At 42.1% G+C, this 26,780-nt stretch overlaps 4 protein-coding genes across 5 annotated transcripts; 2 read left to right on the forward strand and 2 right to left on the reverse strand.

Annotated features, from left to right (window-relative positions):
- Positions 1–835: 835 nt before the first annotated feature.
- LOC101767000 (alpha-L-arabinofuranosidase 1) lies at positions 836–8,596 on the forward strand. The gene is made up of 18 exons (XM_012847567.2): positions 836–1,040; positions 1,471–1,657; positions 2,244–2,298; positions 2,878–3,074; positions 3,414–3,544; positions 3,636–3,783; positions 4,198–4,267; positions 4,986–5,131; positions 5,224–5,269; positions 5,363–5,415; positions 5,886–6,030; positions 6,402–6,520; positions 6,644–6,715; positions 7,223–7,329; positions 7,456–7,512; positions 7,602–7,800; positions 7,934–8,077; positions 8,263–8,596. Exons 2-18 carry the CDS (start codon positions 1,481–1,483, stop codon positions 8,383–8,385), a joined length of 1,989 nt encoding a protein of 662 aa, XP_012703021.1. The 5' UTR covers positions 836–1,040; positions 1,471–1,480; the 3' UTR covers positions 8,386–8,596.
- Positions 8,597–9,357: 761 nt separating this feature from the next.
- Positions 9,358–14,896, reverse strand: LOC101767397 (aladin). Its single transcript, XM_004977399.3, has 15 exons — positions 14,605–14,896; positions 14,448–14,503; positions 14,181–14,342; positions 12,665–12,779; positions 12,480–12,570; positions 12,186–12,362; positions 11,893–11,951; positions 11,711–11,798; positions 11,555–11,630; positions 10,799–10,898; positions 10,647–10,698; positions 10,127–10,264; positions 9,934–10,021; positions 9,779–9,839; positions 9,358–9,678 (listed from the first exon to the last, which is right to left on the reverse strand). Exons 1-14 carry the CDS (start codon positions 14,660–14,662, stop codon positions 9,786–9,788), a joined length of 1,314 nt encoding a protein of 437 aa, XP_004977456.1. The 5' UTR covers positions 14,663–14,896; the 3' UTR covers positions 9,358–9,678; positions 9,779–9,785.
- A 147-nt stretch (positions 14,897–15,043) lies between these two features.
- On the forward strand, positions 15,044–17,205 carry LOC101767798 (protein ROOT PRIMORDIUM DEFECTIVE 1). The gene is made up of 2 exons (XM_012847614.3): positions 15,044–15,321; positions 15,472–17,205. The coding sequence occupies exon 2, from the start codon at positions 15,555–15,557 to the stop codon at positions 16,902–16,904; it is 1,350 nt and encodes a 449-aa protein (XP_012703068.2). The 5' UTR covers positions 15,044–15,321; positions 15,472–15,554; the 3' UTR covers positions 16,905–17,205.
- Positions 17,206–18,827: 1,622 nt separating this feature from the next.
- On the reverse strand, positions 18,828–25,618 carry LOC101768209 (glutamine--fructose-6-phosphate aminotransferase [isomerizing] 2). 2 transcript variants are annotated; one of them, XM_022828463.1, is made up of 11 exons: positions 25,448–25,618; positions 22,920–23,092; positions 22,188–22,299; positions 21,637–21,776; positions 20,930–21,091; positions 20,395–20,716; positions 20,016–20,266; positions 19,808–19,922; positions 19,461–19,716; positions 19,201–19,369; positions 18,828–19,111 (listed from the first exon to the last, which is right to left on the reverse strand). In XM_022828463.1, the coding sequence occupies exons 1-11, from the start codon at positions 25,461–25,463 to the stop codon at positions 19,028–19,030; spliced, it is 1,800 nt and encodes a 599-aa protein (XP_022684198.1). In that variant the 5' UTR covers positions 25,464–25,618; the 3' UTR covers positions 18,828–19,027. The 2 variants fall into 2 exon arrangements, with proteins under 2 accessions (XP_022684198.1, XP_004977457.1); XM_004977400.4 differs by lacking the exon at positions 25,448–25,618 and adding an exon at positions 23,604–24,111.
- Positions 25,619–26,780: the final 1,162 nt, after the last annotated feature.

Genomic DNA, 26,780 nt, shown 5'->3' on the forward strand with positions numbered 1-26,780 from the left:
TGGTAGTACTTACTACGTCTAGAGATGAGATCGGTGTGGAGGGATGTGCATTATATCACATTACTATTGACGTACTGGCTGATTGATTAGTTTCTTGATAGGAGTTGGTTCCTTAACTGTGTATAATATAATACTAGAACTAAAGAAGAAAAGAGAAAAATACAATTAATCAGCAGTATTATTTCCGTAATGATATTGGTTTAGATGTCGTAGCCAAAAACAAAATACACAAAATAGCTTTAAGTACATATCCTGTAATTTGCACATGCCACACTGATTGATTATGGTTGCTTGCAAGTCCTAATACAAAATACATGGATGGCAACACGACAGTACCATTTTTGACAGTCGTAGCTTTGTTTCATTAGTTGTTTGTTCATCTTTCTCCCATCTCCATTCGGGTAGGTGCGGTGCAATTGCAATTTGCATTATTGCATTGCTTGCTCGTGTGCGTCAGGACAGGAGTTGGCAGGAGCAGCAGCAGGCCGGTGCACCGATTCAGAAACCACCCGTTGCCATCCCCCTCGAACAATTGGAGTCCTACTCCTAGCTGCAGTTAATTGTAGGACAATGCCATCTGCCATTGCTTGAATTGTATTGTTGGGTGTTGGTACACTACATACTCAGATTAGATTGCCACTGCACTGGTATGGCATCATGACGTAGTGTATATGTGTTCACATCATTCGCAAATACGGTGGAAGATGACACCAACCCTGCGGCCCTACTACACCATTCTGAACATGTTCTTGTCAGTGGCGAGAGACTTGGGATCGGCTGTGCTTTTATCCTTCAGCCCTTGCATGCTCATAGTCATAGAGCGAGCGAGAGGGAGTGACCACATGTTGCTGCTGGTGGTGATCCTATAACTAACGTCCCTGACATGCGGGGCCTCGCCCCTGATCAAGACGGCCTCCGCCTCTGCTGTGCTCCCTCCTCCCACTGCTTCAAGCGCCATTTGCCTACTTAAAGCGCCATGCCGTCCTTCCTCAGCGCTCACGCTGCCGCAGCATTGCACACTCCTGAGCGACCCTCTTCAGGTGACACGCCCTTCGCTTCTCAAATCTCCTCTTTCATTTCCATCGCATGCAGCTTAACTTCTTCGTTGAGCTCAAGCTGTCTGGTGAAATGCCTAAGAGAAGAGCCTCACTAGCTCGCGCCTTCTTAATTTGTTCACTGGGTGATGCTCAAGTTCGTCGCAACTATGTTTATCATATGAGTCCGTTTGGTGGTTTTGTTCTGTTGCTGGCAGTTTTAATTAATTATAATTCCCAAGGAGGTCCTAACCCGGTGGAGTGACATTGATTGTTTTTCTCCTCTGCTTCTTGCTCTTTTACCAATCCTGCACTTCATTGCCTCCCCTCCCTTCCGTTTCATCCATTCAAATAATCACAGTTCCTTGTCTGTTCATGTTCTATGCATGGGATTGATATGATAGCCTGATTAAACTAGCGTTTTATTGGCATGCAGAAGTGTGCATATGGGTTCGAAGCACGTCTACTCCTGCAACATCTTCTTCTCCTTCCTCCTCTTCTCCTTGTGCTGCAAAGGCGTTGCCGCAGAATTGGAATGGACGCAGACAGCAACACTTGAAGTTGATGCCTCGTGGAGGCTTGCTAGGAAGATCCCTGAAACATTATTCGGACTATTCTTTGAGGTCAGATATTCCTTCTTGAACTTTGTGCCAGTTCATCTTCATGCATTCTCTATCGATCCATCCGCTTCTACGTTTAATTTGTTGTAGCAAAAGATTTTATGCTTCTGTACATACCGTCTCGTGGGGTTCTTCTCCTTACCACAGTTCGATCTATAGGCTTTAGAAATTGGAGTCCCAGTGAACATGTGAGTTAACCCAGGAGACATAATTAGATTTTCCATATTTTTTTGATTTCGCGATTACGAGGAAGAATGAGTTTGTCATCTGAGGATGTAGGCTTCTAGCATTTGTTCACTCTGCAGTGCACTCATTAACTATAATGATATTTCAGTTCATGTCCATGTCTTCACACATCTTATTTCAAATTTTCTTTCATTCATGAATGCCATGAAAATTTATCTGCCCCTACTTATTAGACCAAGAAGCAGTCAAATTCACGTTGTGCACTGCAGTTTCTTGGTTGATACTGGTTTCAATTTTCACTGCATCTTAATGAAAGGAAAAAAATCTGAATATTCCATGTAAACCATGCTGGTTTCAATTATCCTATATCTATCTGTGGTAATTTGATAAGTGAATACTATAGGAGATCAACCATGCTGGAGCTGGTGGAATCTGGGAGGAGCTTGTTAGCAACAGAGGTACTACTATCACTCTTAGCTTTTATTTATGCTTCATGGAAAAATGCTCCGTCAAAGTGACCGGACGCAGTTGATAAGGTTTCTGACTTTGTTGTTCCAAAGGAAATTAATAGATAGGTTGAAAATCTAGGCAATTAATATGCCAGGGAATGTGTTGAGCTGGCGAGCAACCAACTTGTGCTGTTTATATTTTAGTGCAGCATTGTCAGCGAGATAAAACCAAAATGTCCCTTATAACAGTGGTTCATACTTCTTACATGTGGATTGATTTAATGAATAAAAGTAAACAGTAAATCGATCCACTTGTTCAAGTTATGCACATAACATGTCCTATATAAGTACAATTCTAGACAAAGTTCTATTAACAGTGTTATTATCCTCATTTCTGTATGCTGTTTGTTGGTCAACTCAGTTCTGTTACTTAGATAATTCTTAGCATTGCTGCATAACTAAATAAACTGAGGTTCAGTATTGAACCGCAGAAGAATAGAAGAAAAACATTCTACCTTTTTCTTTTATAACTTCTATTAATATATTTGTTATTAGCCTTAACTGACTGGGGCATATTTTGTGATTTAGGTTTTGAAGCAGGAGGGCCCCATACCCCTTCAAACATAGACCCATGGAGCATCATCGGAGATGAGTCTTCCATATATGTGACGACTGATCCTGTCTCCTGTTTCACTAGAAATATTGTTGCTCTAAGAATTGAGGTTCTATGTGACAAGTGCCCAACTGGCGGTGTTGGCGTCTACAACCCGGGATTCTGGGGCATGGTATGAAAAATATTCATCCTAATACATACCTCAACTGACATATCAGCAAGAAACTATATAAGTCTAATCAAAAGAATCTTTTGTAAGCCAATAGGTGACACAGTACAGTGTTGTTCCTTGTACAAAATGTATTTTTTTACAGGTGAAAGTAACAACTTAATGAGTTATCTATTTAGTTTATATTCATGTTTATTTTTCATGGGAAATATAAGCTTTCAGGAGCCTATCAAATGGACGCCCCTTACTTCCTTTGAACTACTGTTACGATTTTTCTCCACTCCATTTCCATTTTCCACTGATCTGTAGTTTTATGAAGATTCTGGCTATTTTATTTTCCAGAACATAGAAGAAGGAAAAACCTATAATCTAGTCATGTACATCAGATCACCAGAATCTGTGGAGTTGACAGCTTCACTCACATGTTCAAGACCTTCAGGTGCATTGCAAAACCTGGCATCAGCATATATACAGTATGTATCTTTTCCCTGATATAGAGAGTATTTTTTTTAGTTTCTTCTTTTTTCTTTGATAACTGATGTAATTTCATATTGACTGTTTCAGAGATATTGACGTGTCAAACTGGACAAGGGTAGAACTGAAACTATTAGCTCAAGAAACATGCAGAACTTCACGACTTGATCTAACAACTTCCAAAAGGGGGGTAATATGGTTTGATCAAGTGTCACTCATGCCCTCAGATACATACAAGGTGCGTATTTCTCTTTTGGCTATTTGCAACCAAAAATGTTTTATTGCACACAGTTCATGAAGATGCAATAAGAACATGTTCATGACAAAAGGTCCAGTAAGAACTTAGGTTACAACAAATTGTAGGAAAAGATACAGGCTTGCTCTGTTTCTTAATTAGCAGGCATATATTCGATGGGCGCCCTTTTCATAATATGTGTGCCATATTGCCATCAGAATTGTTCAATTATAATTAACAATCAATCTTGACCAAAATGTTGACCCCAAGACACTTTTCTAACCTATTAGATCAATCAGATAAACTATACTCATTTTTGTAGAATTTTGAAATAAACTGAATCTTACTTGTATAATGCCACACCATCCTTACTACTATGTTTACATTAATTGCTAATTGAATTTTTTACATGTACAGGGCCATGGTTTTCGCAAGGAGCTCATGTATATGCTTTTGGATTTGAAACCACGATTCCTACGTTTTCCTGGTACTTTCTATGTTTTAAATAATCGAAGCTATGTTGCTAGTGAACTTTTCATTCCTTTGCATTAGGAGTAGGCAGAAACTAGAATACAAAAAATGTACTGAAACAAGCTTTGATCATACAACTATACCAGGTTTGTCAAAAAATTACTAATGACTCACCTAGAACAATATGATAGAAACAAACTGTATTTTTCTCTGATGAAAAGCTTGTGTTTAAAACAATTCTTTAATTGTTCCCATCTGTTCTTTAGAACACATAAAAGTCAGCAGACTCAAAGTCAAAGATATTTTTCATGGTTGAAGAGTACCCAGTGTCCTAGCTTGTATCAACTTAGTTGAACGAACAGAGAAATTATTGCAGATAGTGTACCCAAGTGACACTGTTTATCTTTTGGTATAGCCGAAAATATGCGCAACACAGTAAAACAGAACATGATTTTTCTCGGTAACAAAACACAGGAATGTAACACTACCTACACCTTTTGAGGAATAAAGTATTCTGAGAAAACATTTCTTGTTACTTCAAGGTCACATCCCTACACATTTCAAGGGAAGTCTTGCTTTATTACCAACACATTATAACACATAGATATTTAACACATTCAAGAAAACTTCCTTTATGTCCATACAGTTACAAATAACACATAGATATTTAACACACTCAAGAAAACTTCCTTTATGTCCATACAGTTACAATATTTGTTCATCGTTTTTGATAGGGGGTTGCTTTGTTGAAGGAAACCTGTTAAGAAATGCTTTCAGATGGAAGGAAACTATTGGTCCATGGGAAGAGAGACCTGGACACTATGGAGACGTTTGGAATTACTGGACTGATGATGGACTTGGATATTTTGAGTTTCTCCAGGCAAATGTTGATTTGTTGATTAATGTCGTAAGTTTGCCTCTTTCATTTTCACCATAACTGATTATGTTTTTGTTTCAAAATTTTGACAAAAGCTTGCAGAAGACCTGGGTGCTGCCCCTATCTGGGTCTTTAATGCCGGTAAATATTACTTGAGACTTTATACATTTTCCAGTTTATCTATAATCATCAATAGCATGTCACTAATTCTGGATACTTTATCTTGAAATTTAGGAATCAGCCACAATGAGGGAGTTGACACCAATAGTATTGCACCTTTTGTCAAGGTAATTTTGAACTCCCTAGATCTTTCATTGTTCGGATGATGTAACAGAAAAAAATTCCTTCTTAGTAAACTTGGTGATATTGTCAAAAGGAAATCCTGTAATGACTAATTCCCAGGATTGAATGACATGAGCACATATTTATTTGTGTGCTTGATTAAATGTCTCAAAGCACTCACACTATGTTAACTACTATTTTATAAGGGATGCGATTGACACAATTTTCTACTTTGCTATCCTTAAGGCCACGGACTAAACTTTGATGAAGCCAAATTGTCATAAATTGTTTTTAAAGAAATAAAGACGAGACAGTAACAATTGGCTAGTTGATCATCTATGCCAATGTTCTTTAAATATTTCCTCCTCTCTATTTTCTTGTCTCGTAGTTGCAGCGATTACCACCATGCCAATGTGCATTTCTCAATAATTTAAATCCACAATTTCTGGAAATAATTTCATCCTTCCTTCTTTAGGATGTATTGGATAGTCTTGAGTTTGCCAAGGGGAGTGCAGAATCGAATTGGGGTTCTGTTAGAGCTGCAATGGGACATCGAAAACGTTTTCCACTGAAGTACGTTGCGATTGGGAATGAAGACTGTCAGAAGGAATTTTACCAAGGTAAAGTTTTTAATAAATTAAATAATATATATGCAAATTATAAAGAACGTATTTTTTCGTCACTAACATTGGCTTTTAATTAGCACATTCTGGCACTCGCTTCCTGTTAATCTGCAAACTACTGTTTTTCTTCACCATTTCTCCCCTTCTTTCATCTTTTTCCGGTTATTACTAAGGAACCTACTTGATCCTGTGGTACATGTTTTTAAAGTTATGGAGCAATAAAGAATGAAAACAAAACCATAAAAAAAATTGGGCAGTTCAATTTACCAGCTTCCTTAGGTCTACAGTAACCTCACTAATTTCTCTGAAGTAATACTGAGCTTCTCAAGAATAACCACTTTGACATGATGTTCTTTAATACTGAACAGGAAACTACCTCAAATTTTATAATGCTATAAGAGAAGCATATCCAGACATTCAAATGATTTCAAACTGTGACGGCTCATCTGAGGCACTTGACCATCCTGCAGATTTGTATGACTTCCATGTAAGCCTATTGCTTTCGAGTCTGTCATTTTTCCCCATTTACCTTTTTTCTCGTGACTTCATAATGGAGTTTTTCTTGATGTACTTCTATTGACCGTCCTAAAAATATCACCCTTTTTTGCAGATCTATAACAGTTCTACTGATATTTTCCTCATGAAAAGTAAGTTTGATAGGACATCACGTACAGGACCAAAGGTATAATTTAGTTTATATGGTTTCTATGGAGAGATTTATTTTGGTAACAGATTTTATAAAAATGGCTCATAAAGGATGCAACTTCTGTAAGACACATTTTTCCATCTTGTTCTGTAATGAGACTTACATCTTTGCTTATTAAAACACGTTAGATATATTGTTAGACTTATCATGTAGATATGTTAGACTTATCATGTAGATATGCAAATTCCAACAATGATGTGTTGAATCCATTCCTTTCCCTTTTATCTAGTTTCCTTTCCCTTTTTTTGTACATTTGTTTGTGCCTTTTATTATAGTTCTATATAAATAAATACTGCAGTAGGGGTCTCCCATACTGTTTCCGCCCCCCAAAAAAACATGTTCAAGTAGATGAATTTAGCTATCAAGTAGTATAGATACTGTTCATCAGGTCTCAAGAAGCACTATTCAACCTTGTTCTCTTTCTTGTTGACATCATCAGATGTCAGACAGGAAGTAAATTGACTATCCTATGTTCATATTCAGGTGTTTGTCAGCGAATATGCAGTTACAGAACAAAAGGATGCTGGTAATGGAAGCCTCCTTGCTTCACTGGCAGAGGCTGCATTCCTCACTGGAGTAGAAAAGAACAGGTGATCTAAAAATTTTCAGAGATTACAGGAGTAGCTCTATAAAGTATTCTTAAATACTGACAGTGAGTAACAAACCATTACTTCTTGTGTGTTAATGAGGGGGCTCTGCGTGATGCTTCTTTGCAGTGACATCGTTCAGATGGCTAGTTATGCGCCACTCTTCGTCAATGACAACGATCCTGGGTTAGTATTGCTGAGCTCCATGCTTTTGTTCGTCTAAGCCTTCTTATTTTGGCAACAACAGTGATTATGTCTGAAACTTTTTATATCAGCTGGAAATGGAACCCAGATGCAATAGTCTTCAACTCCTGGCAACAGTACGGAACTCCCAGTTACTGGATGCAGACATTTTTCCGTGAATCAAGTGGTGCTGTGATCCATCCAATTACAATCGCATCCAGCTACTCTGATTCATTGGCAGCATCCGCAATTACCTGGAGGGACACTGAGAATAGCTTCCTGAGGGTAAAGGTAAAACCAACAGTTTCTAATTTGTTGTAGCCTGCGTGTAATTGATTCAGCTCATTTGACAAGCGCTATAATATTCGTGAAGTTTGGATATCCTTAGATATGGTTATTACTTTGACCTCCAAATCCTTTGTAGATCGTAAACTTCGGGCCTCATGCTGTGAGCCTGACAATAAGTGCACAAGAACTCCAAGTTGGTGTTGATACAATGCGATCAAGAGTCACTGTTCTGACATCCAGCAATGTGATGGATGAAAATTCGTTCAGCAACCCAAATAATGTAAGAGGATGAGTGTTTTTTTCCTATTAACCTTTTAGTACAAGCTCTGAAACCGATAGCAATTTGTCAACTAGTATACAGCTCCCATATGGCAGTACGAAAAATTTCTGAACTTTGAAGCCTACACTTAGACTCCGGCATTTGCTTTAGCACTGTCTAAACTCGAGACTGGCAAAACTATGCAGGTGGTGCCGGTTAGCAGAGAGCTGCCGAATGCGGGAGAAGAGATGCAGGCCTTGCTCGCTCCCTACTCCTTCACGTCATTCGACCTGGCTCTGGATCAGCACGAACGTGTGGCGGAAATGTGAAGCAATACATCACAAGTTGCAATAGAGACAGGGTTAACTATATGATGTGTGGGTTCATACTTTGCACAAACTATGGTGTGATCTGTGTTCCTGTATATCTGCTTGCTATCAGGCCCCATGCTATTCTTCTGAGACTGCACGACTGCTGCAGATATGGATTAGTGTTGATGGTGGCAGAACAGAACAGAACAGAATGACTTGTTTTTACTCTGCTTTGGGCTTTGATCAAACCGGATCCTAGTTTCTCAAGGTTTATTAGTACAAGGAGTACAAAGAGTACAAGGTTCCGTGTTATGCTACGGTAGTAAAAACATTAAACGAATGATCATAGATGGATGGGTTTGATGAGTTGCTCGTCTTTTTAATGACGAATGATAATGCTATAAATAGTGGAGGATGCACTATCTCCTCTCAAGTGTAAAAGGTCATTTCTGAACCCATCAAACGGTAGGTTACCCACAAATCTCTCTTGACCTTACGCGATCACCATCTACTATTTAGAGAAATTATGCCCGTCGTTAAAAGGCGATCGAGCAACTCATCAACATCTAGAGCACCGACTCGTCGAATTATTGCCTCTCCACCAATTGCAAGTATAATTGGCAATGGTGATCAAGTATAACTGGCAATTGCTGAAAAGCTCAAGCTCGACTTGGTGCATGAGCGACCATTCAACAAGGCATATTGCTAGCGAAAACAAGAACATAAAAAGGGCAAGTCCTATCGATGGCAACAGGATACAGCGGTTGTGCGTCATCAGCCAGCCATCATCATGCTGCTTGCACTGATTGATTTCTGTATTATTACTCGTACAAGTCTTTTTTGAGCATGTGAAATTTGCCTAAGAGGACATCAAGCTTTAAGAGCATATGTCGCACTACACTACACGATAGGAAACTATGGCAAAATTTATCGAATATTCTTAACTCTCCATATGTTTGCTTTAGATAGCTATATATAAAAATCGACGTCTACTGAAAAACCAAACCGGTAAATTCAACATAAATCAAATGTAATACAGGTCAAATACATCTGGAGACAAATCCGTTAATAGACTCCCTTTCACAAGTTACAATGTTACACCCACGGGATGCAATTCATGCTTTGCATTTCTCCTAGGCGCATATATAGAAACTGCACCTGCTTAACAAAGCAAGGCTGCAGTGCACTATACAAGACATCAACAGTACTTGAAACATTGTCTTCCACCTGTAAGTGAAACATTCAATCTTCCAGGTCGACAGCACTAGTTAAAACATTCAGTCCTGAACTGACAAGACGCCACACTAGTCGCTAGACATCAAAAGGAAACGAACGTGGAATTATCAGCAGGCAACACAAATATCAAGTCATCATAGGTAACTGAAATATCAAGCCTGCTGAAGAAACTTACATTGTAGTTAATGGGAATGAAGTATCAGTGGATATGTACAGCACCAGCCACTGCTCCAGCACTGCATGTGTAGTGGAACCATACGTGAACAAAACAAGTTGGAAGCACAAGCCATGGTTGTCTAAATGTATGTGCAGGATTCCCAGATATCTTACCACAGAAAGCAAGGGTCCTTGCTTAAATTTGTTATGAAAAGCAAAAGCAAGTGGTTTTGCTCCTTCTCCAGGTCCTCTAATGAATCCACTGGATGCGCACAGAGGAATATCATCAAAGAATGGTTAAGGAATAACATTGAAACACAAGTTAATGATCAACATGATGCAGTAAATAGGAAAAGTTTGCTCTTACACTAGTGATAGTGAGACAAGTGGAGATCTCCTCACGTCATATACAGCAACAAGGCCACGGTACATTTCATTTCCATCTTTGAACGACAATGCCAGACGCTCCCCTGAAGCATCCCATGCTAATTTCTCTATGCCTCGGCTAGATGAAGCAATTAAAGCATAAGTGTGTGAATCAAAGTAAGATTCTAGTTTAGGCTATAAGAATGGTGACCTTCCTAAATACAAAGATTCTGAAGATAGTTTATGGAAATAAATAGTTGCATGCTTCCGTTAGTTAACAAGTGCTTGTCTTTTCTTGTGATCCTATAAACCTATGCTATATACATTAATAATGGATTCTGAATTAGATAATATGAGAGTGGATTCACTGCATAAAACATACATGGCAAACAAATTATCAATTAATTGCCAATGAGGTTAGTTGAAATATCATCAGCTCAAATGAGGATGCAGGATGGCAAAATTATGTAGCATGAGGTACACATATCAAGAGCTTATAATTCTAATGCCTCTGCCGTTACCTTACAATCAGGGAGGAAATTTCTGGAAGTTCAACCGGTAGGAGATGGGCATCTGAAGAAAAGGAACACGGGACAAATTATCAGGATTCATCAGACAAATAGTACAGCGCTAGTTTTAGCAACAAAGTTTTTGCAGGGATATCTGCACATACCTAAAGATGGTGGCTTAGATGAAAAGTGAATTGAGCCAAGTGTTGTCGAGTTAGAAAAGGATAACAATGCGACACGACCTTCTGGATCCCAATTCGCTCCCTGAGAGGAACCAAAGTAGAAATAAGCAAAAACAGGAAACAGACAAACAGTAGAACAAATACCATCCAATTTGTAAGGAGGGTACAATGGATACATTATGTGTTGCTGCCAAGTAGATTGGCCATGAAACAAGATTATGTATTGCTATAGCTTAGATACAATCCAATCAAACTAAGCTTTATGCAATATTTACAATATTCAAATTACCAAACTAGAGTTAGTCACTATTAACTGCAAACAAGCATCTATATTGTTTCCAAAAGAATTTATCCACCAAATCAGCAAGTCTCATTTCGCTATTCTTTTTTATAAAATCAAACTATTGTCAGCTGTTGGGACTACAAATCATTCAGAAATTATTGAGAATAAAAAAATATAAGGTTGTTATGGATAAAGAAAATAAACTGTATTTGTATTGAAATCCAAGGTTCATATGCTATTTGAAAATAGGTATGTTCCTTACGCATCAGTTAGATGCTAAAGATATCAACTTCAAGATAACTTATATGATAGCCTAACTGATCCCATATAACCTCTAAAGGAACAAGAAATCTATAAAGTGCATTAAGTTGCTTACTCCTTCACTAAGGAGTATTGTGCTCCAATGTAAAAAAATGTTCAAAAAATAGGTATCTAGGACTGAGTATCTTACTTACAGACACATATCCATTAGATGAAGACCAAGGTTCTGAAGTCCATGTGTTTGTCTCCCAGAAGTGAAAAGTTCCATCACTAATATAAAATGAATTTTGTAAATCTTTGGAAATATTAGTAACTAGAAATGTCAAAATCGAAATGGAAATTGACCATACAATTTAGCAGCTAGAAGGTAATCTCCACTAGGTGACCACCGCAGTAGTGATATATTACTTAATCCACGCCGTATAGGAGTACCCAACCCTGTAGCAAAAGAAGAAGCTTCCAGATATAAGTACACAGTTCTATATCAACTGGGATTTGTTGTCTGAATTTAGAAAAAGGTAGCTATGCCTACCTTGAGAAACATCCCAAATTGTAAAAGATGGACTATTGCAGGAGGCAGATGCCAAGTATGTGGAGATTTGTCAAGGAAACTATATATACAAGTGGTTAGTTCTCCCCACAAATAACTACTACTACTTGTAAACTTTCATGTATGCACAGTGGATGTAGACATCAGGAATTCAGCAAAAATTGAATTTTATGCAGTTAGCCCACATTAATATTGAAGTTTAGTTTTAAAACAAGATATATGAAAACAAACGATAGCCTTTGCCAGATGCTTATGAAAATTTATATCAAGGATATCTTCCATCAGGCTTCCAACAAAGTGCACTAACTTGCTCAGCAGAAGAATCACGAAGAACATCCACCAGTATCCACTGATCACCAGAACGGAAGGCACTAAGGGAAGAAGAGGTGACCCCAGCTTTCATGAATGGAGCATTGCCAGGATATGATGCTGACCAGAGGCATATCCCTCCCCTAAAAAGAAAATGATCACCTTAATCTAAAAGTGAAATATGCCAGCAATTATTAAGACATGACAAGAGTGAAGAGCCATGTTAAAGAGCTATATGATCAGGCAGTAGTAATACACACTTGCAGGCAACTGCAATCATCTTGCCACTATTTGGTCTCCACTCAATTGCCTTAACATGGTCACTTGTCAAAATGCACGGCTCTTTAGCATCTGTTAAAAGGGTTGGTCATTATTATGTGCTGCAACTAAGTTGATGTATATAGTTCAGAACATAATACAAGAAAACAAGGTAGGCAGATCTCACCTGAATCCTCAAAGTCATGTACTGTAACCTGGTTCTTCCCGGACACAAATGCTAGACAATGCTTGTGCGGATTCCAACTTATTTTCTGGGTGTCAAATTTTTGTAGCAGATTTGGCTGGTAAAACAGAATGACTATTCATGAGCATGAGTATAATGATTTTCTTAAAAAGAATCACATGGAGGAACTTAGCTAATTCAACAATGAGGAGGCAAATACAGGGTGCTGGATAAAAACTTGAGGCTTTAATTTTGAGATAACTTTGTAATGACAGCAATTAGAAATTATGATGGAGTGATCAGCAAATCCATTCATAGATCCACAGCTAATGCTAACATTACTATGCGAAAGCTACTGAACCAAGTTACAATCATGTAGGCTCACTGTGGAGAAGTGAGAAACAGGCAATGCATTCAGCCTCTGGGACTGGACATTGACATTCTTAGGGGTGAAAACAGGCCGGGAAAGTTCCCGTCCCGACTGACCCCGTTTACCCATTTTCCCAACTGTTTCCGGATAAGCTGGGGAAAAAATCGAAATCGGTCGGGAACCGGGAGCTGAGTCCCAGTAACAGGAGCAGACACAATTTAAGGAATTACCCGACCGTTTTCTCGGATTCCCGTTTCCACCCGGGAATTCCTGTTTTTATCCCGGTTTTCACCCGTTTAGCAAGTTCAAATCTTAGACCAAACACAGCCAAGACTCAACTGCCCCACCCAGTTGCCCACCGCCCCTTCGGTCTGCTTTATAGCTCACATGCGCACACACTGGTGATTCGCTTGGCAAGGTGGGACTAAATGCACCTGCTGGCGGCTGGCCTCTGTGCATTAGAAGAGAGGAGGCAAGGAGCTGACGAGTCATGCATGCGGCCCATCATTCCATGCTTGGCCCAGGAATTCACGCATGGAGCAGCAAGGTTTGGCCCTTTGTTCATTTTTCTTTTCCATTTTCTTTTTTTGGTAGTTCTGTAGTTTTATTTGCATAAATATTCTGACGATTTAAAAATAACATTCCATGTTCTATTATTCTATGGGTGTATGACACATCACAAGTCCATTTAAAATAAAGGCTTAATCATATAACTTGGTAATATACGCATATATTTGCTACGCGGTACTACTATGCACACTGTAGTTGGTAGTACCATATTTGTATCTTTTTGTGTTTAGGTGGTTTGTTGTTCCCGCTAATTATCGATTCCCGACCATTATCAATATACTTCCGATCGAATTGCTTCGTTTCCAACATCCCGTATATCCGATTTCGCATTCCCGACCGAGTTTTCCCAATTTCGTTCCGTTCCCGCATAAAAATACGAAATCAAAAGTGGTTAGACCTTTTTTCCTGACCATTTTCATCCCTAGACATTCTTTTACAAGAAGATAAAAAAAATTCCTGCCAACCTCCTATAATGCACACAGAAATGGTTTAAGTGTGCAAGTCTCTGTGGGTGGACAGAAAGATACTTGGGGCACATTGGAGTAAATAAAGTAGTTCAGATACAGCAATCCAACTCACTTCTTGTGGAGGGAAGATCATCCGTTTGAAGAACTCTGATATGGAGGAAGTCACACTAGCTGCGGGTACATTCTCATTGGACTCAGTTTGCTCAGCAGCAGGGGGCTCGCGGATGGGGGGAAGAGCGTCTGGCTGGAAAGGGATGGGGCTGAAGACCATTCCCTGCAAATGCCAAACCCCAAATTGATAAAATCCGTCGGTCAGGTAAGCACAATTCGCTTCTCGTAAATATAAGTAAAGGCGAAATTTCTAGGAAAGTGAACTGACAAGGACATCCCCGTATGCTTCCTTGGCGCGGTCGTCGGACAAGGAATCTGCCGCAACTGCGAAAGAGACCAGGGAAGGGTGAGATGAGCACAAATCGCTGATACCAACTGATTCAGAGGTCGTCAAGCAGTAGGAATCGATTAGATGGGGTAGGCACCTAGGTCGCGGTTGATCTCGCAGACAGTGACGGCGCCGGGAGGAGGGAAGCTCGGCATCGTCGACCCGCTTGCTCGTTCCCTCGCGCCTCGCTAGGGTTGGGGACTCCGGGTTCCCAATCCCAGCAAGGAATGGGGATCGAACTCGACCAATAGACGAGGCAACGTCGGGAGTAGAAGCGGAGTGGCGCACGCGGCGGCGGAAGCAGCCGATGGGAGAGAGGGGACGGCGGGTGATTGGTGGCGGCGAGGCGAGGCTGCTGGTCTGCTGCTCTGCTGTTGCTTAAACCCCGCTGCGGTAGAGGAGACCCAAAACAGTAACGTATGGGCCCAACGGCGGCCCAAGAGGCAGCCAGGCAAGAGAGAGCTGAGAGCCCAACGCCACTCGGGTAGCTCCCTCTCTACACCCCCCCCCCCCCCCCCCCCAAAAAAAAAAAAACAAAACAAAAAGAGAACCCCCTGCTGCTCGCCTCCGACTCCGAGACTCCGAGAGAGCCCAACGCTACCCGCCGCCCATTTCCCGCCCGCCGAATCGCCGATCACTTCCCAGTCTCCCACACACTGCTGCTTCGTCCTGGCCCTTGCCAACTGCTATCTTGAAGCCTGCCGGCACCCTTTCGTCCTCCGTCAGCGTCAGCGTCAGGCAGAGGCACTCTGGAGCTAGCGTCGCCCATCGCTCTGGTTATGCACATGCCATGTTCGATGAAATGCCTAGCAAGGTAATTTCAATGTGTTGCTAATTGCTATACTGCATGGAGTCAGCTCCCACTTTCGTACTCGTTTCTGTGAAATCATATGCATAATCCTTCTCTGTGCGCTCCTGCCAATGACATGCTCTGCAAATCTGAAGATGTGTTGAACTTTGGCAGGTTGTCATTGCCCTACAGATGCACTTGTGACTCTTGATGCAGCTTCGTATATTCTAAGGATTGGAGTTCTAACATACAAGCAAATGGCATCGATCACATTCAGTCCAGGAAACCTGCATGCCCTCTCTGTGCGGCTGGGAATATTGGGTGGGACTGGGGCATTTCAATATGGTCCCTTCAACTGTGGTGTGCAGCGGCGGTGGAAAAAGCCAGTAGATTCAGCAAGAACCCGTCTGGAGGGCAGAACAAGGGATCATAGGCTGGACAAGCTAATGGTTCAACTGAGGAACTTGAGGCATGCCTTGGCTGTACGTGAGTTGATATCCCAGCAGAGGAATGGATATGCATCTGTCCAACTTCTTTCAAAGTGGAGACATGAGGTCGGGTTGAACATTGAGATCGGCGCTTTCCTCAAGAAATATCCCCACATTTTCCAGATTTACATGCACCCTGTAAAGAGAAACCATTGCTGCAAGATCACGCAAAAGATGGCCGACTTGATTGCAGAGGAAGATGCTGTGATCAGGGAGAATGAGGCCGACACAGTGCAGCGCCTGAAGAAACTTCTCATGCTCTCCATGAATGGAACTCTGAATATGCACGCGTTATGGCTAGTAAGGAGGGAACTTGGGCTTCCCGACGATTACAGGTCTTCCATACTACCAAAGCATGGACATGATTTATATCTTGAATCCCCTGATACTCTGTCACTTGTTGCTAGGGATGACGAATTAGCTGTAGCTAAGATTGAAGAATGGAGGAAGAAAGAGTACACTGAAAAATGGCTAGCTGAATCAGAGACAAAATACGCTTTTCCAATCAACTTTCCTACTGGATATAAGATTGAGAAAGGTTTTAGGGAAAAACTCAAGAATTGGCAGAGGCTTCCCTACACCAAACCTTATGAGAAGAATGCTTTGCATCCGATCCACAATGTCGAGCGGCTTGAGAAACGTATTGTTGGTATTCTTCATGAACTTTTAAGTCTGACAGTAGAAAAGATGATACCACTTGAAAGATTGTCGCACTTCAGAAGAGCTTTTAATATGGAAGTAAACTTGCAGGAGCTTCTTCTTAAGTACCCAGGAATTTTCTACATCTCGACAAAGGGAAGTGCACAGACAGTCATTCTGAGGGAGAGATACAGTAAAGGCTGCCTGATTGAGCCTAATCCTGTATACGATGTGCGAAGGAAAATGCTAGATCTGATTTTGTCTGGATGCCGTAACGTTGGTGAACCGGAAAGTGCAGCTTGGCTCACTGAGGAGTATGATGAGGGAAGCTGTCATGAGTTGCAGAACAACATGTGCCAGGTGGATACTGCAAATACCATACTGGAACTTGAAACTGACAGCGACTCGTACAGAAAGAACCATATTACTGAAGAGGTCCCGCACCAACATTTCTGTGACTCACAAGAACAGAGTGAATAAGCAATTAAGCAGATTTCAACATGTTGGGATAGTATGGGGCACTTGGTTACTGGACGCGGATGGTAGTTGTTCTGTGAAGCATGTGGTGCTGTGATCCACCAATTATTAATTCCAGCTACTCTGATGGAGCATCTGCAATCCCCTGGATAAAAGCTACCTGTGAATGAAGGTAAACCAAATGGACTTCGCGCTGGCCCGTATTTGGTTGTTTCAGTTGGTCTTGTAAAATAGAACTATTTGAATAAACACACTTGTATCAAATGCCACAGATATGATATGAAACTTGCGGTGGGTTATTATAGTTAGAACCTCACGTTAGCTTTTGCAGGGACGGCTGCCATGACGGCGTTGTCGCCGGTGCAGGTGACGGCCAGGACGCACAACTTACGTGCCGTGTCCGCTTCCACCCCGTCGGCGACACCAATCGCCGCAGGAACGACACTAGCCTTCGAAGCCACGGCTCTGTGTATGTGTGTGGTGGTTTGAGCAGCAGGACAGCAAGCTGCGGCGCGTCGACAACTGCGCGCGGCTGAGATGGTGCGTGCGGAGGGGAGCAGCAGCCGGCGGTGCATGGGCAGGGGCAGAGGAGGTGCTGCGTTGGTAATCTCTCGCCAGCGAATGAGTGCCGGGTCGCAAAGTTTCGCCGGCACCTATGCCGCGTCAGGTGGTTGGTTGCAGTGTCTGAAGTTTAATCTCTGTCACGTGTCGAATGTTTAGATTAATACAGGTTAATCAATGGTATAAACAAAGGCTAATTCACGAGACGAATCCGCTACAGTAAATATGTGCTTAATTATGGATTCATTAAGTTTAATAAATTCATCTCGCGAATTAGCCATGACTTATGCAATTAGTTTTATAATTAATTCATATTTAGTTCTTCTAATTGGTATCAAACATCCCATCCGAATGTGATCCGAACTGAAAATTAATTCATGGATCCAAACATCCTCCATGTGGTGATCGAACTTCATCTTACCATCTAACGGCTGGGAAGATGGGGCGACGTGGCCCAATGTATGCCCGAAATTGTCCGCCGGTTCGTCAACGTAGAAATAAGTGTCTCTGTAAATATATATTTTATCCAGCCACTTGGGCCAGACTCAGACACCTCAGCCCATTAGGCTTTCAACTCAACGACCCAACTACTATGCTCGTCTCTGCACCCTTCTTTATAGCGAGCTCATTGGGCTCCAAGCTCCTCCTATGACACACCGGCAGGCCATCACACCCCGGGAATCCTATCTAACTTCCGGAAGTTTTTTTCTTCCACAATTACCGTTGTTTGAGATTCGTAGAGTAGCTCTCTACCGTTGGATGCAGCCTCCTCCCTCAACCCTAGCACGTGCCGCCGCCCGTGCCTGCACTCGGTTTCCTCCTCTCTACTTTTTTTATTTTTTTATTTTTTATTTTAGTATTTTGAAAAAATATATAGTCAAACAAAAAAATTGTAAAACTAGGCTATTGTCCCCGGCGGAAGGATCTTACCGCCGCCCAGGCGGCGGTTGGACCGGCGGAAGAGCCTTACCGCCGGCCCAAGCGGCGACAAGGGTACACCCCTCCGCACCACACTTTCAAAAAATCATAACTAATTCATATCAACTCGAATGGAGATAAACTTTATATGAAAATTGTAGATCTCGACGAGATCTACAACTTTGTAGTTAAAACTTTTTTCATTTGATGTCATATTGGTGCTCAAATAATCGACACAAGTTTCGATGATATGAATTAGTTATGATTTTTTGAAAGTGTGGTGATATGAATTAATAGTCTAATTTTGCAATTTTTTTGTTTGACTATATATTTTTGCAAAATGCTAAAATAAAAAAAAGTTCCTTCCTTCAACAGACACGTCCAAAAAGCTCGGCCCACGGCCCATCAGTGACGCTACAGCCGTCGACATGGGCCCAGACCGGCAGATAACTAAACAGGCTCCTGGACATTTCTTTCTGAAATATATCATTTGTACCGTACATTTCAGTCACTTGTTTAACATACCGTAATACTTAGCCACCTCAAGAACAATAATAAATAATTACACTAACCAAAAGCTATAGCCGGCATGCTACCTGCCCCATACAACACAAGGATACAAGTCACACATCTCCTCTACCTCTTATCTACTGTGTGGTCACGCTCTTCGCCAGATTCCTTGGTTGATCCACATCGAATCCACGGAGAACTGTCAGATGGTACGCCAGCAACTGAACCAAACATAACAAAATATGTTCAGTCAACAGAATTGCACGTAGCGTAATTAAACATAAAATAACAAAACAAAGCTTAGACAAACCTGTAACGGAATTATGTTGATCACGGGCTGGAGACAGTCTGCAACCCCTGGAACTTCAATAACTCTGCAGGATCCAATTGAGCATACAGCAGATGCATCTCCCTTCGAGCACATCACTATCAGGCGCCCCTTGCGTGAAAGTAGCTGCTGTATTACCGATTGTTGCTTGCTGCAACAGGTGGAGAACTTGTTAGGCAAAACCTTGTTACGAATAATAAAACCAAAAGCTGAACTGGTTCCTTTCCAAAGTGCTCGATTACCTGAAGCATGCATCACGTGTTGCAATGACAATGATGGGAAGGTTTTCATCCACCAGTGCCAGCGGTCCGTGTTTCATCTCACCAGCAAGCATGCCTTCGCTGTGCATCAGCGCAACCTCCTTAACTTTGAGGGCGCCCTCTAGTGCAGTGGCATAGTTATAACCTCTTCCGAACACAAGGAGGGATTCTGAATCGATCAAGGAAGAGGCAAGATCCTTCATCTCAGCATCAAGTTTGAGAACTTCACTGACACAGCCTACATCGTAGAGTACACACGTTCAGGAGCATCAGTTAAAAACAGCATTTTGCTTGGCAGCATAATAAACTTTGTATCCATTGCAACATACTTGGAAGGCTGGTAAGTCCACTGATGATAGCATTCCTTCTAGCTTGAGTGGATATTTGATCAGATCCAATAGCCAAAGCCATCATCGCCATGGCTACTATTTGACTTGTATATGCCTGCAAGATTGGCAGGTATGTTAGCACATAAGAATTGAGATGGTCAAAAAAATGAGGATAACCATTACAGCAAGAAAATTTTAATAGACCAACCTTGGTACTGGCAACACCAATCTCACAACCAGCATTGATATGAACTCCACAATGTGTTTTTCTCGACAGTGTGCTTCCAACAGTATTTGTTATGCCAACACAAAGGGCTCCGTTTTCTAGTGCATAATCAAGAGCAAGGAGGGTATCTGCTGTCTCCCCTGACTGACTGACAAAAACTGCAGTGTCTTCCCTATAGATGGGACCTTGTCTGTCCAGCAAGTCACTTGCAACCTCCATAGTCACAGGAATACCTATTATCCAATAAAGCAAGAAAAAAGGACTTAAGCTACAGGATCGTTAACTAAATTCTAATCACTTTGAGGAATTCCAAAATTTTCCTCATAAAGGCAATACAGCTGGAGTAATTGATCAGACCTACCTGTCAGTTCTTCCACAAATGTTCTTGCACCTAAGGCAGCATTGTAACTTGTACCACAGCCTATAAAAACCACCCTTCTACAACGCCTAATTGTTTTGAGATGTTCCTTCAGTCCACCTAAAAGAACCTCACCATCCTTTAGCCTACCCCTCATTGTCGTTGTCAAAGAATGTGGCTGTTCATGGATTTCTTTTTGCATGAAGTGATCATAACTTCCTTTCTTTATTTGCTCAACTTCCATCTCAAGAACAGACAATGCTCGTTGCACAGATGCTGGCTTCTCTTTGTGAGGGTCAAACTTGAGGATTGACACACTGCCATCCTGCAATGCTTAAACCAATCAGGCATAATAGAAGGTCGGGAATTATATTTCTAGGATATAACATCATGGTGGCAGGGAATCAAGAATAGCATTTATGATATCAAGGTCTACAAAATCTCAAATTAAAATAGAGGAACCTTCAAAAACAAAAATACCAGCAACTTAAAAACCATAAAATGCATGTAAACTAACAAGCAAGCCTTTAAAGAATACCTTAATATGAACAATTTCATTATCTTCAAGAGCTAAATAGTTCTTTGTATGTTCTACAATAGCACATAGGTCACTGGAGAAGAATAATTCTTTGGGCTTTCCATTTGTTGTCAAGGCTTTGACATCATGAAATGGTTTGCCATTTTGTTGACCACTCAATTCCTGGAAGGCAAGAGAGCATGATTTGTATATTATAAGGAAAGAATTCAAATTCAATAAAGACAATTGTAAGATCCATACAAGTGCAATAACAAAATGTGAATTACAATCATGTAAAAAACATATTACTGAAAAGGTCACTCATAAATAAAATCAATCTTGAACTACTTAACTGCATGGTTCTTAAGATCGAACAGTGTAGAGATAAACATGTGGCAATTAACAGGTTCATTACTATATTGAGTACAGGGTGGACCTTGTAAAGCATTTACCTTGATGAGAAGATTGTTATAATAAAAGTCAATTCTAGGATACTATTCCATCCAAATAATGGAATAAACATCTTCTTTAATGCTTTATGTTTATTATGATGCTGTTTTCCATCACATATTTTTGAAGTGGATGATGGCAAGAAAAGGTTAATTTAGTGCCTCACTACAACAGAAAATGAATCTCAGAACAAACATGCAAAAAAAGAAAATTACTTCAGTTTTCTCACATTAAACCTACTCAATATATCAAGGGTATAAGAATGTTATTTCACTTACATTGACACCAAGTATCAGTGTGCTCCCTCGTTTGCATGCAATCAATTCATTTGGATAGTGTGGACTCTTAAAGATAAGTGCGTAGGCTCCTTCCAGCTGCCTCATAACTTCCATAACAACTTGGCTAAATGTCACATCACCTGAGGAAATGAAAAACAACGTAAAGAATTTCTTTAGCGAGAAGTCACAGATGAGTTCAGTCAGCAATTATATATTCGGTAATGCAACAGTAAGTATTCTTCCATGTTTAAGGAACTCTCCTGCCAAGTTTGAAATAGCGTGGCGCCTAAGAGTCTCTACATTCTACTAGAAAGTGTTGTGCACAAATAGCATATATGTGTATCAACTATTGCCTTATCTACTTCCTTGAGGACAATATTAATGTTCTAGCCATAGTGCAATGCTCCAAGGAAATAATTTAACAGCCCTGAAAAGAAAACAATTTTAAGAGAAACTACAGACTAAATGGCCCAGATAAATATCAGAGGGTACATCTTTTCTGCTTTTGCTTATGGCAGCAATATTGCAATTTCAAGATAAAAGCGCATTACCTTCTTCATCATGAGATTTATCGAAAACAAACTTTGCTAGTTTAGGGATGACTTCTGTATCTGTATCAGACTCAAAGGTGAAACCATGCCTAGTTAGTGTCTCTTTCAGGACCTGAACAAATAAGTCAAAAGATCAAGTTAGAATTACAATTTACCATGTTATCATACGATGCCATATTAGTGTACAATGGTAAATGATCATATACATTCAAGTTTCAAATGGTTGAGGCTTGAGTGTCATAAATGTCCAATAAATACAAGATGAAATTTAAAATCTAACATTGAGAATTGTGAATCCTCATTTACACAATTAAGACAAAAAAAAATCCAGACTGTGGCGAAACAATCTTCAGGACTAAAAAAGACAGTTCTTGATATTCCATTTGTTAAACAGTAAATAATGTACTGCAGTAACTGTTCCTTAGTACCAGTAATTTTATGAGCTTTTAAACTGATGGGCAGATTCCCTCCTTAAAAAATAGGAAGGAAGATAACGAGACATCCCATGTGGAGGGGCTCAAAGCATAGACTTTCACGTGGGGTGCAAGTTGGTACAGGCACGTGGTTTCAATGATCTGAGTGCACTAACAACTGTAAAGATCATATAGAACAAAACAAACAATACGCAAGGATTCTATCAAACAATGTCACAACAAGTTTATGATGATGCCACTATATGAAACAAACAATACAGTTGTATTATAAAATATCACAACAACAGAGTAAGCAGACCTCATAGTTGGTGATGATGCCATTGTGGACGACCAAGAACTCATCACTGGCACCAGAAGATTGGGGGTGGCTGTTTCTTGGAGCAGGCACACCATGTGTGGCCCATCTGGTGTGGGCAATTCCAGCATGCACATTGAATGCAGCATCTAGGTTCACATCCTTCTCATCGACCTCTGAAGAACACAAACACGAAAGCTGGGGTAAGATTTAGCTTCTGAGCACTCCGATAGTTCATGAATTGCACGTATTTCAGAGTACCAAAAGTGCGATGGAAACTTTGTAGCATGGACTTGGAAGGAAATGAAAAGGGAGGTTTTCAAGTGCCGACTTGCATAAGATATTGACAGATGTCATAAAGAAAGAACTCTGATTGATTCGAATGGCCAACATTTGGAATTTCATAGAACCATGTATAATTCGAGATAATGAGAACAGGGATGCTGAATTTTGGAAGTTGGCGATTCCAGTAGCAAAGAAATGGCAGGTGATAAGATAACAGTAGAAGTGTAGAACTATCTAAAAACACGTCAGCAGGTAACAAAATTCCCCCGAAATTGGATCCGAAACCCGGCCAAAATCGAAGCTTTACAGATGGAAACAGACAACTGAGGCCCAAATAAAACAAGTCGCGAAAATATCCAAGCTTTGCGCCAGGAAGCATTCAGGAACGAGAAGAGAACTGACCGGAGTAGACGGATCGCACGAGGTTCTCGATCTTGCCCTCCTGGCGGAACACAAGCGGCGGCGCCCCGGCGTACGGCGCATCAGGAGGGGAAGCAGAGGAGGAGGAGGAGGCGGGGCGGTCCGCGTCGAGCGCGATCCCGGAGGAGTCGTAGCCGCGGTACTCGAGGCGGCGGAGGCCGTTGAAGAGGACCTCGAGGATGTAGCGGCGCTCCCGCGACACATTGTAGTTGAGGTAGGCGAAGATCCCGCACATCCTGGCCGGGGGGCGGGCCTTCTAGAACCTTCTGCTCCGGTGGAGAGAAAGGTTCTAGGCACTACTGTGGGAGGGGCAAGGAATTGCTGGGCTGGTAGTGGTGATTTTCTTCTGTACAGGCCCGTACGAGAAGGAAAAACGGTTTTGTAGTTCCGGCCGGCCGGAGAAGACGACGAGTACGGACGGGTGGAGGAAGAAGGGAAGAAGCAGCCGCGTCGTTACGATGGCCGACGTGGGGTGGACTCGTACCGAGTCCTACGACTTGCGCCACGTTTGGATTGGCCACACCTTTTTTTTTCTAGAATTTTTTTTCTTATCTTTCTACGAGAAGATAGTGCTTATATTTTTTGGAGATAAAGAGTGCTTATATTAGGCCCTGTTTGGGAAGGGCGTGTTAAAATTTAACAGGGTGTTAAACTTTAACACCCTCAAATAAAGGTGTTAAACTTTAGTATCTTGAGGTGTTTGGATGATCTGTTAAAATTTAACACCTTAGGTTGTAATTGACAACTTTACCCCTCATTACTCCTCTCAATGGCAGCCAAATACCCCTTCTTCCTTCTTCTCCTTCCTCCTCCTTCCTTCTTCCTCCTTTCCTGCGCCTGCCGCCTCCGGCCCCACCCCTGCTCGGTCCACGCCGTGCCCGGCGCCAACGTCGGCGTCGGCGCTGCCGGCCGCCCCGTCGGCCCCTCCCCTGCGCATGCCGCCTCCGGCCCCGCCCCGCCGCCGGCGTCCCCTACCGCGGCGCTAGCGGCCGCGCCCGCCCGAGCCCCCAACGCCACCACCGCGCCCGCCCGAGCCCCCACCGCCACCACCTGCGCCGCCCGCCGGTCCCCACACCACCGGATCGGCCTCGCCCGCGCCCGCACCCGCCGGCCGCGCCAGCCGCCGCCCACGCGAGGCCGCCCGCGCTGGCCGCCGCCTGCCGCCCGCGCGAGCCCGCCGCGTGCTGCCCAGCGTGGCATCCCGACGCAGGAGCGGCGCGGACCGGCGGTGGCGCACGATGGGCGGACCAGCGGCGGCGCGACGGGCGGACTGGCGGCGGTGCGCGACGTGCGGATCGGGGAAGGAAGATGGGGGCAGTGGAGGAGAGAGAAGAGGAGAGAGAGGGGGGCAACCAGGGAATAAGTGGGGAGGGGGACCACTTTTAACACCTTTAGCACATTTTAACACCCCCTCCATGTGTTTATGAAAAGAGGGGTGTTAAATTTTAACACTTCATCTTTAACACTTGTGTTTGGCAACCAAAAGTGTTAAAATCTGTTAAAAAGGGGGTGTTAAACTTTAACACCCCCTTCCCAAACAGGCCCTTAATCTGATATAAGAAATTAAAATCAGATTTGAGCAGCTCGATGACACAAGACGGACCCTTTCCTCCGTCGCACAGCACAATGCACCGTTCACTTTGCTAACTGAGCTAAGTTATAAGCAACTCTATTGTACTATCTTGTAACATAATTTTCTAAGCTTGGAATCTTTCTTCTTGCTGTACTGTTAAGGTTCAAAAAGAAATTCTTTCTGGATTAGGTCAATTTATGAAGCATCGGCCGGTGATGGAGTGAAAATCACAGGGGAAGGCAAAGGAATTGACCTGATTTCGCGTCCATTTTCTCCGTGGACGATTTTGCCGTCGAAGGCGAGGCTCTCCTTAGCAGCGAGCGAGCCTTTTGCTGAGCCAAGCTAGTCTCCAGGAGTGAGATTTTATTAACGGATCGAGTGCCAAGCCTAGGATAAGGCAGCTAGCTGTCTCTCTCTTTCTCTTTCTCAGGCCGTTTTCTCTCGTGTCCCTCTCCTGTGAACGAAACGTGCGCAATATATAGTGGTCGCAGTCGCAGCCGAGGGGCGCCATCTGGAAAACGTCACGTCCTCAACTACGATGCCAGCCGCGCTCGGATTTTTGACAGAGCTGAGTCACCCTTGTTCATGGTGGTTTCGAGGATCAAAGACGAGGCTTTTTTTTTTTAAGAAACTATTGCTCTTGTATTGTTTTGCGGTCGTCGGTCTCCCCTTCTTCTTCTAATGTAATAAGCAGCTGTCCTACCGGTTCGTTTTTTTATAAAAAACTACGATGCCAGCCGGTCATCAGCCACGAGAACCACGCCATCGGCCATCGCATGGGCGTGCGTGTCGTAGTGTCATGCATGTGCAGCAGTTGCAGGATATTTCAAGCTCCATCATTGGTACATAACGTGAAGTTCCGCATGTGCGGATGTGATTCCGGAGTACGCTTATTCGTTCTCTCTCTTTTTTCTAGAGGAAGCAAGTACAAGTTGGTAGGAGTGAAAACGGTAAAAAAAAACATAAGAAAGGAGTCAGCAGAATCCTTTTTCTTACCCATACATATGTTATTTCTAAGAAATGATTGATGAGCCCTAAAATAAAATCGAAATTATACAAATCAGAATCGAGAGAATTGATGTCAATTCCAACCGAGTTATAGCCACGTACCCTTCACGGAGAGCCCACTGTTCAGGTGTTCTCCTACAGAAGATTACGAGGATGGGGAGAACCATTTCATCATAATCCCATGTTCTAAATCCTGCTTGCGCCCATTTTTTTTTGACACCGCACCCTTTCTTTTTGTTTTTCTACCCGCCAGCAACCGCGTGGTGGTGTGTATGGAAACTAATAATTACCCGCCAGCAACCGTGTGGTTTTTCAATCAATTGTTTATTTTTTTATCATCATTGTACCTATCTCACGTCAAGAAGCCACGAGATCGTCAGGTCTACATTGGCTGCACGGCTTGTTGGTAGCACACCAAGTCATCAGGTCTACATTACCAGGCCGCGAGACGTAGGTGAGTATATATATGAAATATGGTTTGTCTAATCTGCGCATGCTTCACATATTTTCTCTAACCCGTGTTGTCATCGCAGATTTGTTACAACGAGCGATCGAATTCCGTTCCAGGACGTTACAAA

Source organism: Setaria italica, chromosome VII (assembly GCF_000263155.2).
Source record: "Setaria italica strain Yugu1 chromosome VII, Setaria_italica_v2.0, whole genome shotgun sequence".
NCBI classification, from domain to species: domain Eukaryota; kingdom Viridiplantae; phylum Streptophyta; class Magnoliopsida; order Poales; family Poaceae; genus Setaria; species Setaria italica.

Bases quoted from the DNA above. Each gene is read 5' to 3' on its own strand.
- LOC101767000 (XM_012847567.2), top strand. From the start codon at position 1,481: ATGGGTTCGAAGCACGTCTACTCCTGCAACATCTTCTTCTCCTTCCTC. The intron at 6,716-7,222 runs GTATAATTTAGT...GTTCATATTCAG, and splicing joins CATCACGTACAGGACCAAAG to GTGTTTGTCAGCGAATATGC. The intron at 7,513-7,601 runs GTTAGTATTGCT...TTTTTATATCAG, and splicing joins GTCAATGACAACGATCCTGG to CTGGAAATGGAACCCAGATG.
- LOC101767397 (XM_004977399.3), bottom strand. From the start codon at position 14,662: ATGCCGAGCTTCCCTCCTCCCGGCGCCGTCACTGTCTGCGAGATCAAC. The intron at 10,899-11,554 runs GTAAGTAAGATA...GGTTCCTCTCAG, and splicing joins CATCTAATGGATATGTGTCT to GGAGCGAATTGGGATCCAGA. The intron at 10,022-10,126 runs GTAAGAGCAAAC...GTGCGCATCCAG, and splicing joins CTTGTCTCACTATCACTAGT to TGGATTCATTAGAGGACCTG.
- LOC101767798 (XM_012847614.3), top strand. From the start codon at position 15,555: ATGGCATCGATCACATTCAGTCCAGGAAACCTGCATGCCCTCTCTGTG.
- LOC101768209 (XM_004977400.4), bottom strand. From the start codon at position 23,856: ATGTGCGGGATCTTCGCCTACCTCAACTACAATGTGTCGCGGGAGCGC. The intron at 23,093-23,603 runs GTCAGTTCTCTT...TGTGTTCTTCAG, and splicing joins CGTGCGATCCGTCTACTCCG to AGGTCGATGAGAAGGATGTG. The intron at 21,777-22,187 runs GTAATGCGCTTT...TCATTTCCTCAG, and splicing joins TAAATCTCATGATGAAGAAG to GTGATGTGACATTTAGCCAA.